The sequence below is a fragment of the Lethenteron reissneri genome, chromosome 71, assembly GCF_015708825.2.
Source record: "Lethenteron reissneri isolate LAM-NWPU_2019-01 chromosome 71, ASM1570882v1, whole genome shotgun sequence".
In the NCBI taxonomy this organism is placed as follows: Eukaryota; Metazoa; Chordata; class Hyperoartia; order Petromyzontiformes; family Petromyzontidae; genus Lethenteron; species Lethenteron reissneri.
Window position 1 is genome coordinate 2,881,740 of NC_083849.1, and position 15,069 is coordinate 2,896,808.

General features: G+C 49.6%; 1 protein-coding gene across 1 annotated transcript in view; it reads right to left on the minus strand.

Moving 5' to 3' along the window:
* LOC133361199 (calmodulin-regulated spectrin-associated protein 1-B-like) overlaps positions 1 to 15,069 on the minus strand; it is a 34,637-nt gene that overhangs the window by 14,984 nt on the left and 4,584 nt on the right. Inside the window, exons 3-6 of the mRNA XM_061580083.1 lie at positions 13,835 to 14,026; positions 8,954 to 9,115; positions 6,073 to 6,150; positions 1,569 to 1,601 (exon numbers count right to left, since the gene is read on the minus strand). Coding sequence (XP_061436067.1) covers positions 1,569 to 1,601; positions 6,073 to 6,150; positions 8,954 to 9,115; positions 13,835 to 14,026 — 465 coding nt within the window. The remainder of the gene's footprint in view (positions 1 to 1,568; positions 1,602 to 6,072; positions 6,151 to 8,953; positions 9,116 to 13,834; positions 14,027 to 15,069) is intronic.

Genomic DNA, 15,069 nt, shown 5'->3' on the forward strand with positions numbered 1-15,069 from the left:
GTCTGTTGGGGCAGGAATTGGGGCAGGAATTGGGGTCAGGAATGCACCCGATCTGCTCATCTCTCTCTTGGAAGCTGAGCAGGTATAAAGTAAACACGAGCCTCGATGGATACTGCTCTTGGTGAGTGAGCCACCACCGTGTGTTTTAAAACTTTGTCCGGCGTGCGTTATCCGCGCTCCCCGCCTCAACTATGGTGGGCCGGGGTAGATGTTGACTCCCTCGCCCGGTATGCAGGAGGTCGTGGGTTCAATCCCGAGCCTGATGCCTGCTGCATCTTTGGAGTTTGCGTATCTCTCTCATCACCATCATGACGGTGGCTAGGAGATGTTAACTAACTCACCTGGTATACAGGAGGTCGTGGGTGCCATCCCGACCCTGATGCCTGCTGTATATCTGGAGTTTGCGTATCTCTCTCATCACCATCATCACGGTGGCTAGGAGATGTTAACTCCCTCGCCTGGTGTGCAGGAGGTCGTGGGTTCGATCCGGACCCTGACGACGCCTGCTGCTGCTGTACATTTGCGGTGTCTCTCTATAAATTTCCACATGATAAGCCACTCCGTTGAGCTGTCAATTGCGGCCAAGTCGCTTCTGAAAAAGAGCTAAAAAGCTCATCGAGTATGGGTCTCTACACCAGAGGTCGCAAACGGGTTTTGATTCCTTACCCGTACCCGTACCCGGCCGCACCAGGGTCGCAAACGGGTACCCGTACCCGTAACCCGGCCGTACCCGTACCCTACCCTACCCATACCCGGCCGGGTACGGGTATCGGGTACCCGATTGCGACCTCTGGGATGAAGCCATGTTGCAGGCGCGGGTGGGTTGATTCTAGGAACTTGAATTGTGAGAAGAGACAAGACGTTGGGAAATGAGTGACAAACAGTTACTCACCATCTTCTTGGTTCGTTCGGTAAAGTCACGTGACTTTACCGAAAGAACCAAGAAGATAGATAAATCCCTGCAGTCACGAAAGCTTTAAATCGAAAAGTTACTCACCAGTGACTCACGGCCTACCCGTACCCGGCCGCACCAGGGTCGCAAACGGCTACCCGTACCCGTACCCGGCTGGGTACGGGTAGCCGGGTAGGGTACGGGTATCGGGTACCCGGTTGCGACCTATGGGATGAAGCCACGTTGCAGGCGCGGGTGGGTTGATTCTAGGAACTTGAATTGTGAGAAGAGACAAGACGTTGGGAAATGAGTGACAAACGGTGACTCACCAGTGACTCACGGCCTACCCGTACCCGGCCGCACCAGGGTCGCAAACGGGTACCCGTACCCGTACCCGGCCGGGCACGGGTAGCCGGGTAAGGTACGGGTATCGGGTACCCGGTTGCGACCTCTGACACGCCCACACGCGCGTGTACCTACACAAAGGTCGGGTGGCCAGGGGTGGGGGGTGGGGGTGGTGTCGGGGGGGGAGGGGGGGAGACTGCCACCGATTCGACGGACACGAATGGACGGGGGGGTGAGTGGGGGTGGCTGAGGATGGGCGGCGGGTGAGGGCCGTGAGCGCGCAAGCGGTGAAGCGGTCGGTTCCTCCGTGTGGCACGGGCACCGCACTTACTGGCACCAGCTTCCAGTACCACTTGGAGGGAGACTGCCCGAGCAAAAGCCGAGGTCGGCGGGGGAGAAGAGAAAAGCGTTAGGGGGGGGGGGGGGGGGGGCGTGAAACACGCACGCAGAGAGTGGAGCGGGTGGTGGCGAGGCGCGGCAAAGATGTGGAGTGTGTACTGTGTGTGTGGTGTGTGTGTGGTGTGTGTGTGTGTAGTGTGTGGTGTGTGTGTAGTGTGTGGTGTGTGTACTGTGTGTGTGTTGTGTGTGTGTGGTATGTGTGGTGTGTGTGTGTGGTGTGTGTAGTGTGTGTGGGGTGTGTGTGGTGTGTGTGTGGTGTGTGTGTACTGTGTGTGTAGTGTGTGTACTGTGTGTGTGTGGTGTGTGTGGTGTGTGTGTGGTGTGTGTGTGGTGTGTGTGTGGTGTGTGTGTGGTGTGTGTGTGTACTGTGTGTGGTGTGTGTGTGGTGTGTGTGTACTGTATGTGTGGTGTGTGTGTGGGGTGTGTGTGGTGTGTGTGTGGGGTGTGTGTGGTGTGTGTGTGGTGTGTGTGTACTGTGTGTGTAGTGTGTGTGTGTGGTGTGTGTGGTGTGTGTGTGGGGTGTGTGTGGTGTGTGTGGTGTGTGTGTGGGGTGTGTGTGGTGTGTGTGTGTGGTGTGTGTGGTGTGTGTGTGGGGTGTGTGTGGTGTGTGTGTGGTGTGTGTGTGGTGTGTGTGTGTGGTGTGTGTGTAGTGTGTGTTGTGTGGTGTGTGTGTTGTGTGGTGTGTGTGTGGTGTGTACTGTGTGTGTAGTGTGTGTACTGTGTGTGTGGTGTGTGTGTGGTGTGTGTGGTGTGTGTGGTGTGTGTGTGGTGTGTGTGTGGTGTGTGTGTGGTGTGTGTGTACTGTGTGTGTACTGTGTGTGTAGTGTGTGTGTACTGTGTGTGTACTGTGTGTGTAGTGTGTGTACTGTGTGTGTGGTGTGTGTGTGGTGTGTGTGGTGTGTGTGGTGTGTGTGTGGTGTGTGTGTGGTGTGTGTGTTTGTAGTGTGTGTGTGGTGTGTGTGTGGTGTGTGTGTGGGGTGTGTGTGGTGTGTGTGTGGGGTGTGTGTGGTGTGTGTGTGGGGTGTGTGTGGGGTGTGTGTGGGGTGTGTGTGGTGTGTGTGTGTGGTGTGTGTGGGGTGTGTGTGGTGTGTGTGTGGTGTGTGTGTACTGTGTGTGTAGTGTGTGAACTGTGTGTGTGGTGTGTGTGTGGTGTGTGTGGTGTGTGTGGTGTGTGTGGTGTGTGTGTGGTGTGTGTGTGGTGTGTGTGTGGTGTGTGTGTGGTGTGTGTGTGGTGTACTGTGTGTGTGGTGTGTGTGTGGTGTGTGTGTGTGTACTGTGTGTGGTGTGTGTGTGGTGTGTGTGGTGTGTGTGGTGTGTGTGTGGTGTGTGGTGGTGTGTGGTGTGTGTGTGGTGTGTGTGGTGTGTGTGTGTACTGTGTGTGGTGTGTGTGTGTACTGTGTGTGTACTGTGTGTGTACTGTGTGTGTGTACTGTGTGTGTGGTGTGTGTACTGTGTGTACTGTGTGTGTGTGTACTGTGTGTGTACTGTGTGTGTACTGTGTGTGTACTGTGTGTACTGTGTGTGTACTGTGTGTGTGTGTACGGTGTGTGTGTACTGTGTGTGTGTGTACTGTGTGTGTGTACTGTGTGTGTAGTAGCTGGTAGTGGTTGTACGGTAGTGCTAACTGGTGGTGGTGGTTCTTCGTATCTATACTGGTGTTGGTTTGGTTACAATCTTTCCGTTAATTTATTGTCCTTCAACCCGCACACCTCTCATTAGCATGGTGGGCTACGTCCCGCGCAAAACAAGTGATGTTCGTACGGCAGTAGTAGTAGTAGCTGGTGATGGTGGTAGTTGTATAGTAGTAGTAGTAGCTGGTGATGGTGGTAGTTGTATAGTAGTAGTAGCAGCTGGTGATGGTGGTAGTTGTATAGTAGTAGTAGTAGTAGCTGGTGGTGTTGATGGTGGTAGTTGTACGGTAGTAGTAGTAGTAGCTGGTGGTGTTGATGGTGGTAGTTGTACGGTAGTAGTAGTAGCAGCTGGTGATGGTGATGGTGGTAGTTGTATAGTAGTAGTAGCAGCTGGTGATGGTGGTAGTTGTACGGCAGTAGTAGTAGCTGGTGATGGTGGTAGTGATGTTCACACAGCAGTAGTATTGTAGCTGGTGATGGTGATGGTGGTAGTTGTACGGTAGTAGTAGTAGCAGCTGGTGATGGTGATAATTGTACGGTAGTAGTAGTAGCAGCTGGTGATGGTGGTAGTGATGTTCGCACGGCAGTAGTATTGTAGCTGGTGATGGTGATGGTGGTATTTGTACGGTAGTAGTAGTAGCAGCTGGTGATGGTGATAATTGTACGGTAGTAGTAGTAGCAGCTGGTGATGGTGGTAGTGATGTTCGCACAGCAGTAGTATTGTAGCTGGTGATGGTGATGGTGGTATTTGTACGGTAGTAGTAGTAGCAGCTGGTGATGGTGATAATTGTACGGTAGTAGTAGCAGCTGGTGATGGTGGTAGTGATGTTCGCACGGCAGTAGTAGTAGCAGCTGGTGATGGTGGTAGTTGTATAGTAGTAGTAGTAGCTGGTGATGGTGGTAGTTGTATAGTAGTAGTAGCAGCTGGTGATGGTGGTAGTTGTACGGCAGTAGTAGTAGTAGCTGGTGATGGTGGTAGTTGTATAGTAGTAGTAGTAGCTGGTGATGGTGGTAGTTGTATAGTAGTAGTAGCAGCTGGTGATGGTGATGGTGGTAGTTGTACGGTAGTAGTAGTAGCAGCTGGTGATGGTGATGGTGGTAGTTGTACGGTAGTAGTAGTAGCAGCTGGTGATGGTGGTAGTTGTACGGTAGTAGTAGTAGTAGCTGGTGATGGTGATGGTGGTAGTTGTATAGTAGTAGTAGCTGGTGATGGTGGTAGTTGTACGGTAGTAGTAGTAGCAGCTGGTGATGGTGGTAGTTGTACGGTAGTAGTAGTAGTAGCTGGTGGTGTTGATGGTGGTAGTTGTATAGTAGTAGTAGTAGCAGCTGGTGATGGTGATGGTGGTAGTTGTACGGTAGTAGTAGCAGCTGGTGATGGTGGTAGTTGTATAGTAGTAGTAGTAGCTGGTGATGGTGGTAGTTGTACGGTAGTAGTAGTAGTAGCAGCTGGTGATGGTGGTAGTTGTATAGTAGTAGTAGTAGCTGGTGATGGTGGTAGTTGTATAGTAGTAGTAGTAGTAGCTGGTGATGGTGATGGTGGTAGTTGTACGGCAGTAGTAGTAGTAGCAGCTGGTGATGGTGGTAGTTGTGTAGTAGTAGTAGTAGCTGGTGATGGTGGTAGTTGTATAGTAGTAGTAGCAGCTGGTGATGGTGGTAGTTGTATAGTAGTAGTAGGAGTAGCTGGTGGTGTTGATGGTGGTAGTTGTACGGTAGTAGTAGTAGTAGCTGGTGGTGTTGATGGTGGTAGTTGTACGGTAGTAGTAGTAGCAGCTGGTGATGGTGATGGTGGTAGTTGTATAGTAGTAGTAGCAGCTGGTGATGGTGGTAGTTGTACGGCAGTAGTAGTAGCTGGTGATGGTGGTAGTGATGTTCGCACGGCAGTAGTATTGTAGCTGGTGATGGTGATGGTGGTATTTGTACGGTAGTAGTAGTAGCAGCTGGTGATGGTGATAATTGTACGGTAGTAGTAGTAGCAGCTGGTGATGGTGGTAGTGATGTTCGCACGGCAGTAGTATTGTAGCTGGTGATGGTGATGGTGGTATTTGTACGGTAGTAGCAGTAGCAGCTGGTGATGGTGATGGTGGTAATTGTACGGTAGTAGTAGTAGCAGCTGGTGATGGTGGTGGTGGTAATTGTACAGTAGTAGTAGTAGCAGCTGGTGATGGTGATGGTGGTAGTTGTACGGTAGTAGTAGTAGCAGCAGCTGGTGATGGTGATGGTTGTATAGTAGTAGTAGTAGTAGCTGGTGGTGATGGTGGTAGTTGTATAGTAGTAGTAGCAGCTGGTGGTGGTAGTTGTATAGTAGTAGTAGTAGCAGCAGCTGGTGATGGTGATGGTGGTAGTTGTATAGTAGTAGTAGTAGTAGCTGGTGGTGATGGTGGTAGTTGTACGGCAGTAGTAGTAGTAGCTGGTGATGGTGGTAGTTGTATAGTAGTAGTAGCAGCTGGTGGTGGTAGTTGTATAGTAGTAGTAGTAGCAGCAGCTGGTGATGGTGATGGTGGTAGTTGTATAGTAGTAGTAGTAGTAGCTGGTGGTGATGGTGGTAGTTGTACGGCAGTAGTATTAGTAGCTGGTGGTAGTTGTATAGTAGTAGTAGCAGCTGGTGATGGTGGTAGTTGTACGGTAGTAGTAGCAGCTGGTGATGGTGATGGTGGTAGTGATGTTCGCACGGTAGTAGTAGTAGCAGCTGGTGATGGTGGTGGTAGTGATGTTCGCACGGCATGGCGGCAGTGGCGTCGGCGTTGTGGGTGTACCCATCCCGCACGGTGTTTGGCGACGACTGGCACGTCTCCGGCGAGCCGTTACCTTGTGGTGGGCAGGCGACTCCGATCTCTGTCGCAGTTTCCACTCAGCCTCCACAATCTCGCGCATCTTCATGTTCACCTGCGCACAACGACAACGGATCGGCAGCGTGGCCTCTGTGAATTCACTCGTGCGCGCGCGTGTGAATTATCCCGTTCTTTTTCCATGAAAAGCGAAAGTCCCATATAAGTATTGAAAATTTCGATTGAAAGCTTTCGTGACTGCAGCAGGGATTCATCTTCTTGGTTCTTTCGGTAAAGTCATCACGTAGAAGGGAAATAATAAAATAATATAAATAAAACATAATAAAATATATGATTTTAATAGAAGGGAAATAATAAAATAATAAAAATAAAACAATAAAATAATCTAATATATTTTATTTAAATAATATAATATAAAGTCACGTAGAAGGGAAATAATAAAATATTAAAAATAAACCATAATAAAATATATTATATTAGTTTAATAAAATATATTATATTATTTTAATGTTTTATTTTTATTATTTGATTATTTCCCTTCTACTCGACTTTATATATTATATTATTTTAATAAAATATATTATATTATTTTATTATGTTTTATTTTTATTATTTGATTATTTCCCTTCTACGTGACTTTATATATTATATTATTTTAATAAAATATATATTATTTTTTAATGTTTTATTTTTATTATTTGATTATTTCCCTTCTACGTGACTTTATACATTATATTATTTTAATAAAATATATTATATTATTTTATTATGTTTTATTTTTATTATTTGATTATTTCCCTTCTACGTGACTTTACCGATAGAGCCAAGAAGTAGTATTCAAAACTAATTTAAGCGCCCTGTGTATTTGGAGTTTGCGCGTCTCTCTCTCTCGCGTGGATTTTTCTCCGGGTCCTCCCGGTTTCTACCCTCGCCGCGTTTAGAGTCGGCGCCACGCGTTTCCAGCATTTGACTGCCGCTATAAAATTTCCAGGCGACAATGACGATCACCGCGTAAACGAACAGTTCAGTTCCACAGTTTGTCGTGCAGCACGACAAACACTGCCGCTCTGCTGCCTGCTGCGTTTCCGTGTAGCCCCAGCGCTCTATGAGTATGGGTCTCTGTGGGTCTCTATGAGTATGGGTCTCTATGAGTATGGGTCTTTGTGGGTCCACGGGTCTCTATGAGTCTGTACAAACACGCGTTTAGAGTATTCGGCTGCCGCTGTGAATGTCCACGTGATGATGATGATGACGATAAGTCACGTGGTGGAGCTGCAATCATTCGTGATGGCCAGGGTCAGGGGGTCACAGCAACTCTGTGGGGCCTTAACCTGGTAAAGCGAAATAAATAAACACGTGACCTGAGCTGAGTCTTCTTGGTTCTTTCGGTAAAGTCATTACGTAGAAGAGAAATAATAAAATAATACAAATAAAACATAATAAAATAATTCTCACGACGTTTCGGCCACAACGCAAGCAGCCGTCCTCAGGTGAAGAATGAAACACCACCAAGCTTGGAGCGTATATTTAAGCTGCGTTGGAGAGGGGGAGGTGGGAAGAAGAGCACCTTGACAAAAGAATTTGCAACCCAAAAGAATCTCCAACCCAGATTAAATATACGCTCCAAGCTTGGTGGTGTTTCATTCTTCACCTGAGGACGGCTGCTTGCGTTGTGGCCGAAACGTCGTGAGAATTATATTCTTAGGTTTTTTCGGTAAAGTCACGTAGGTAAAAACATTAAAAAGTAAAATAAAATAAAAATCACGACGTTTCGGAGGCAACACAAGCTTCCGTCTTCAGGTGGAACCGTCACAGCCACGACAGCTGTATCAAGTAAATGAAATGAAATTTTTATTTTATTTTACTTTTTAATGTTTTTACCTACGTGACTTTACCGAAAAAACCTAAGAATATGAATCATTGCAGTCACGAAAGCTTCAAATCTAGAAGTCGTGAGAATTATTTTATTATGTTTCATTTTTATTATTTTATTATTTCCATTCTACGTGACTTTACCACAAGAACCAAGAAGATGAATCCCTGCAGTCACGAAAGCTTTAAATCGAAAGGAAGGTAAATTACCCTTTTTACCGGGTAAAAGGGTAAAGATGTCGACATGCCAAGGGGTAAGGTAAAGGGTCGGGTAAAGGTAGCTCGGAAGAATTACCCGGTAAATACGGTGCCTTGTTTACCGCTAAAAGCTCCGTGGCGCAGTCCGTGGCCTCCATTTAATAAGTAACATTTAAACAAACTTTAAAAAAAACACGCTTTTATAAAATGTACTAGTAATGGAAGAACTCCACGACTCCAGTAAGTGGCCCCGAGGCTTGCCATAACGTGAGGGACCGTGGCCAATTACAGCCAACGTCAGTTGAGCGTGGACAATTAGAGCCAAGCCGAAACATAACGTGTAAAAAAGATCATTTAAAAATATGTATTTTTTTAGTGATAGAATATAGTATTGTCACCATTATGACATACGTATACCAAGTTTGCAGTCGATACCACATTGGGAAGTGGGTTAAAATTGAATTACAAAATTTGAGGATACGACAGCGATGACGACTTCAACAACGACAACAACAACGACAACAACAACAACGACGACGACAACAAAAGACAGAGTGAGTTAATAGAAAGCGTGTAAAATTGGAATCATCTAGAGTATTCTATATGTATAAAGCGCTCTACCTTATAGCATTTACCGTTATAAACCTTGTTCATGTGTAGTAGTTCCCTAGTAATTACCCTGTAATCGGGTAATTTGTATTGTGGTAAGGTAAAGCTAGGCTCGTTGTTTTTACCTTTAAACTTTTACCTTACCTTGCCAAGGCCTACCCAGCGCGTACCTGTGTGCGTTACCCTCGCCACGCGCGCGCGGCACGACCCCGTACGCTCACCTTGTTGATCCAGAAGAGCATGGCGTCTTCCAGGCCGTAGGGCAGCTCCTGCGAGGCGGAGAACGTGGAGAAGCGCTGCACGGCCGCCACCACGCGCTCCACGCTCATCATCTCCACCGCCACCGCCATCATCAGCGCGTCCATCAGAGCCAGGTGAGCCACCTGGTCACGCGGGCGGGCACACGGACGCTCCGTTAAACCGTTCCTACAGAGACCCACGCTCAAAGAGACCCGCATGACCAGGTGAGCCACCTGACCACGCGGGCGGGCACACGGACGCTCCGTTAAACCGTTCCTACAGAGACCCACGCTCATAGAGACCCGCATGACCAGGTGAGCCACCTGATCACGCGGGCGGGCACACGGACGCTCCGTTAAACCGTTCCTACAGAGACCCACGCTCATAGAGACCCGTGTGACCAGGTGAGCCACCTGATCACGCGGGCGGGCACACGGACGCTCCGTTAAACCGTTCCTACAGAGACCCACGCTCATAGAGACCCGCGTCACCAGGTGAGCCACCTGGTCACGCGGGCGGGCACACGGACGCTCCGTTAAACCGTTCCTACAGAGACCCACGCTCAAAGAGACTCGCGTGACCAGGTGAGCCACCTGGTCATGCGGGCAGGCACACGGACGCTCCGTTAAACCGTTCCTACAGAGACCCACGCTCATAGAGACCCGCGTGACCAGGTGAGCCACCTGGTCACGCGGGCGGGCACACGGACGCTCCGTTAAACCGTTCCTACAGAGACCCACGCTCATAGAGACCCGCATGACCAGGTGAGCCACCTGGTCACGCGGGCGGGCACACGGACGCTCCGTTAAACCGTTCGTGAGCGACAGAGGTGGCGGATCATGCGGCGGGGGTGGTGGTTCGGTTCGGGGCATCCCCCGCTGGAACGCGGATTGGCGAAGGTTTGGGTTGTTCGCCCAGACGAGTGTAGATATGCAATGTTCGTATACACTACTATATACTACTATATTACTATACACTACTATATACTACTATATATTACTATACACAACTATATACTATACACTACTATATACTACTATACGCTATAATATTACTATACACCACTATACTACTATACGAATGCATCGTGTGCATTCACACCGGATGACGGCTGCTTGTGTTGCATTAGAAACGTCGCATTCTATTACTTAGTTTAGTTTATTTCTACATGACTTTAGCGAAAGAACCAAAAAGTAATTGCTGCAGTCAGGAAAGCTTCTAATCAAGTTTGGCTTTTCATCATCGTCATCATTGTCATCATCGTCGTCATCGTCATCGTCGTCGTCACACTCGTAGAGATCCACACTCACAGAGACCCACAAAGACCCACACTCATAGAGACCCACAGAGACCCATACTCATAGAGATCCACAGAGACCCATACTCATAGAGATCCACAGAGACCCATACTCATAGAGATCCACAGAGACCCATACTCATAGAGATCCACAGAGACCCATACTCATAGAGACCCACAGAGACCCATACTCATAGAGACCCACAGAACCCATACTCATAGAGATCCACAGAGACCCATACTCAGAGACCAACAGAGACCCATACTCAGAGACCAACAGAGACCCATACTCATAGAGACCCACAGAGACCCATACTCATAGAGACCCACAGAGACCCATACTCACAGAGACCCACAGAGACCCACACTCATAGAGACCCACAGAGACCCATACTCATAGAGACCCACAGAGACCCATACTCATAGAGATCCACAGAGACCCATACTCAGAGACCAACAGAGACCCATACTCAGAGACCAACAGAGACCCATACTCATAGAGACCCACAGAGACCCATACTCAGAGACCCACAGAGACCCATACTCATAGAGACCCACAGAGACCCATACTCAGAGACCCACAGAGACCCACACTCATAGAGACCCACAGAGACCCACACTCATAGAGACCCACAGAGACCCATACTCACAGAGACCCACAGAGACCCACAGAGACCCACAGAGACCCATACTCACAGAGACCCACAGAGACCCACACTCATAGAGACCCACAGAGACCCACACTCACAGAGACCCACAGAGACCCACAGAGACCCACAGAGACCCATACTCATAGAGACCCACAGAGACCCACACTCACAGAGACCCACAGAGACCCACAGAGACCCACACTCACAGAGACCCACAGAGACCCACAGAGACCCACAGAGACCCACACTCACAGAGACCCACAGAGACCCACACCCACAGAGACCCACAGAGACCCACACTCACAGAGACCCACAGAGACCCACACCCACAGAGACCCACAGAAACCCACACTCACAGAGACCCACAGAGACCCACACTCACAGAGACCCACAGAGACCCACACCCACAGAGACCCACAGAAACCCACACCCACAGAGACCCACACTCACAGAGACCCACAGAGACCCACACTCACAGAGACCCACAGAGACCCACACTCACAGAGACCCACAGAGACCCACAGAGACCCACACTCACAGAGACCCACAGAGACCCACACCCACAGAGACCCACACCCACAGAGACCCACAGAGACCCACACTCACAGAGACCCACAGAGACCCACACTCACAGAGACCCACAGAGACCCACACTCACAGAGACCCACAGAGACCCACAGAAACCCACAGAGACCCACAGAGACCCACAGAGACCCACAGAGACCTACAGACCTACAGAAACCCGTTAAGGAAAAGGGTTAAGAACATGCATCTCCCTCGGCGCTCTCCCTCCTCGTTCACGCATCTCACGTGAAACCTCTCCGCGTCGCGTGGCGTGCCGGGCCCCTCGTATTGACGTTACAACAAATACAAACACAGAACAAGACGAGCGCTCATCTCGGGGAGCCCAGCGACACGTTCCGTGGGGAATTCAGGACGAGAGAGCGAGAGAGTGAGAGAGTGAGAGAAAGAAAGACCCGCTAGAGGCAGACCCACAGAGACTCGGAGGAATGCGCCAGCGCTGATAGCGTTCGCGCCAGCAGCCCCCCCCCCGCCGTCCCCCTCTCACCGGGGTCGCTTCACCCCCGGTGACATCGGCACGTTTTAAACAAAGCAAACAGCTCTGCCGGCACGCGCCGGGATTACGCGTGTGCCGCGAGGGGAGTGGGCACGGGGAGAATGACGCGCGGCAAAAGCCCCCCGTCCCCCGTCCCCCGTCCCCCGCCGCACCCCCCCCCCCCTCCTGGCCCGGCGTAACAAAATCATAGTGGGGAGCACAGGTGGTGGTGGTGGTGCAGCATCTGCCAATCATTTCGGTCAATCCGTGACTATTTCACGACTATTTTGTATTTTACAACCAGGTAAGGCCCCAATCCGAGCCACTGTGGAGCTCTTTATCGGTAGCGAACCCCGGCAATCGAAAATGACAATAAAGTGGCCGATGATCATCATCGTCGTCATCATCATCATCGTCGTCGTCGTCGTCATCGTCGTCATCATCATCATCGTCGTCATCATCATCGTCGTCATCATCATCGTCGTCATCATCATCGTCGTCATCATCATCGTCGTCATCATCATCATCGTCATCATCATCGTCATCATCATCATCGTCGTGCGGAAATGTACAGCGGCATCCAAAAACGCGTGTTGCCACAGACTCGTAGAGACCCACAGAGACCCACAGAGACCCACAGAGACCCACAGAGACCCACAGAGACCCTACTCAGACGCCCATACTTATAGAGACCCACAGAGATCCACAGAGACCCACAGAGACCCACAGAGACCCACAGAGACCCACAGAGACCCACAGAGACCCACACTCACAGAGATCCACTCAGAGACCTACAGAAACCCATACTCGTCAAGACCCATATTAAAACCAAACTTGTATTTTAGCAGGTAAAGCCGACTGAGCTATGCAGCTCTTGTTTAGAAGCGACCTGTACCCTTCACACCACGTGCCCTCCCCCCTGCCCCAATGCACACGGTGTTTCCCACCTGCGTGGAGTAGTGAGCCCAATCTCTACCCCCCCCCCCGGCCCTCCCACAGAGCAACCTGTCAAGCCGACATATTCTCGGGCCCCCCGATCGCTGAGCTTCTGTACCCCCCACGAACCCCCCCCCCGCCCCACCCCCCTCTCCCCCAACCCACCCCTCCCCCCGCCCCCTACGTTCAGCGTCTTTGTACCAGAGAGAGGGAAGGGAGGGCGATAAGTAAACTATTGAAATTACCGTAGAATTTTTGTATGCACATTCAAAGTAACAATAAAATAATAGACGATAAAACCAAAAAAGTTGAATCTATATGTATAAAAGGGAAATTTGTGAATATGTGTGTCCGTTCGAAATGTTTAGCGTACTTCGCGACATGCAACAAACTTTGACAAGTGGGTAGCTTCCAGACTGAACACAATGCAAAAAGCATAAAAATAGACTTTTGTATTTTGGGGGGGGGGCGCAATAATGGATATATTTTGCACGGCAAGTGAGCGGTGACGTCACATCTGTGACGTCACATCTGTGACGTCACACATGTGACGTCACAGATGTGATGTCACCCCCATGCTGCAGCGTCACGCTGTGTTGCCTGCTGACGTCACGCATCCCCCACCCCCCCACCCTCCGCGTAGGCCGTGTGTTAATCCAAGACAAGAATCCAAGTCTCAGGCGAAGCCGGATAGCAGAGGTCGCAAATGGATTTTGATTCCTTACCCGTACCCGGCCGCACCAGGGTCGCAAACGGCTACCCGCACCCGGCCGGGTACGGGCAGCCGGGTATCGGGTAGGGTACGGGTATCGGGTATCCGATTGCGACCTCTGCCGGGTAGTAAAGCAAGTAGGACAAAAATTCAAATTAAAAAGTTTTAATTTGAACGCCACCCGGCCGTCGTTTGCACGCAGCCTCCCACCATGTTGATGGGCGTGTGCGCCAGGTCATCCTCCGTGATGGGGGTCTCCCCAGAACCGCCGCCCACCACGTGAAGGCCCTTGTCAGCCAGAGCCCGCACCACGGCCCCGTGGCCCCCGCCGGGACCCGCGGTGGGGCCCCTGTCGCCGCCGCCGCCACCGCCACCGCCCCCGCGCATCACCAGCAGGCAAACCTACGCGGGGCGCAGGGCCCGGAGAGCAGGCCACGCGGAGAGCGAGAGGAGCGAGAAGGGAGAGAGGTGAGAGATGAGAGAGATGAGAGAGAGGTGAGTGAGAGATGAGAGAGATGAGAGAGAGTTACATGCTAATTCCTCACTTTAACATCATGCTAATCTCTCACATTAACATAGCTACTGCCGTGCCCAGTTACATGCACATTTCTCACTTTAACATCATGCTAATCTCTCAACTTAACATAGCCACTTCCGTACCCAGTTACATGTTAATTTCTCACATTAACATCATGCTAATCTCTCACATTATCATAGCTACTGCCGTACCCAGTTACATGCTAATTCCTCACTTTAACATCATGCTAATCTCTCACATTATCATAGCTACTGCCGTACCCAGTTACATGCCAATGTCTCACTTTAACGTCATGCTAATCACTCACATTAACATAGCTACTGCTGTGCCCAGTTACATGCTAATTTCTCACTTTAACATCATGCTAATCTCTCACATTAACATAGCTACTGCCGTACCCAGCTACATGCTAATTTCTCACATTAACATCATGCTAATCTCTCACATTAACATAGCTACTGCTGTGCCCAGTTACATGCCAATTTCTCACATTAACATCATGCAAATCTCTCAACTTACCATAGCCACTTCCGTACCCAGTTATGCCAATTTCTCACTTTAACATCATGCTAATCTCTCACATTAACATAGCTCCTGCCGTGCCCAGTTACATGCTAATGTCTCACTTTAACATCATGCTAATCTCTCACATTAACATAGCTACTGCTGTGCCCAGTTACATGCCAATTTCTCACATTAACATCATGCTAATCTCTCACATTAACATAGCTACTGCTGTGCCCAGTTACATGCTAATCTCTCACTTTAACATCATGCTAATCTCTCACATTAACATAGCTACTGCCGTACCCAGTTACATGCTAATTCCTCACTTTAACATCATGCTAATCTCTCACATTAACATAGCCACTTCCGTACCCAGTTACATGCTAATCTCTCACATTAA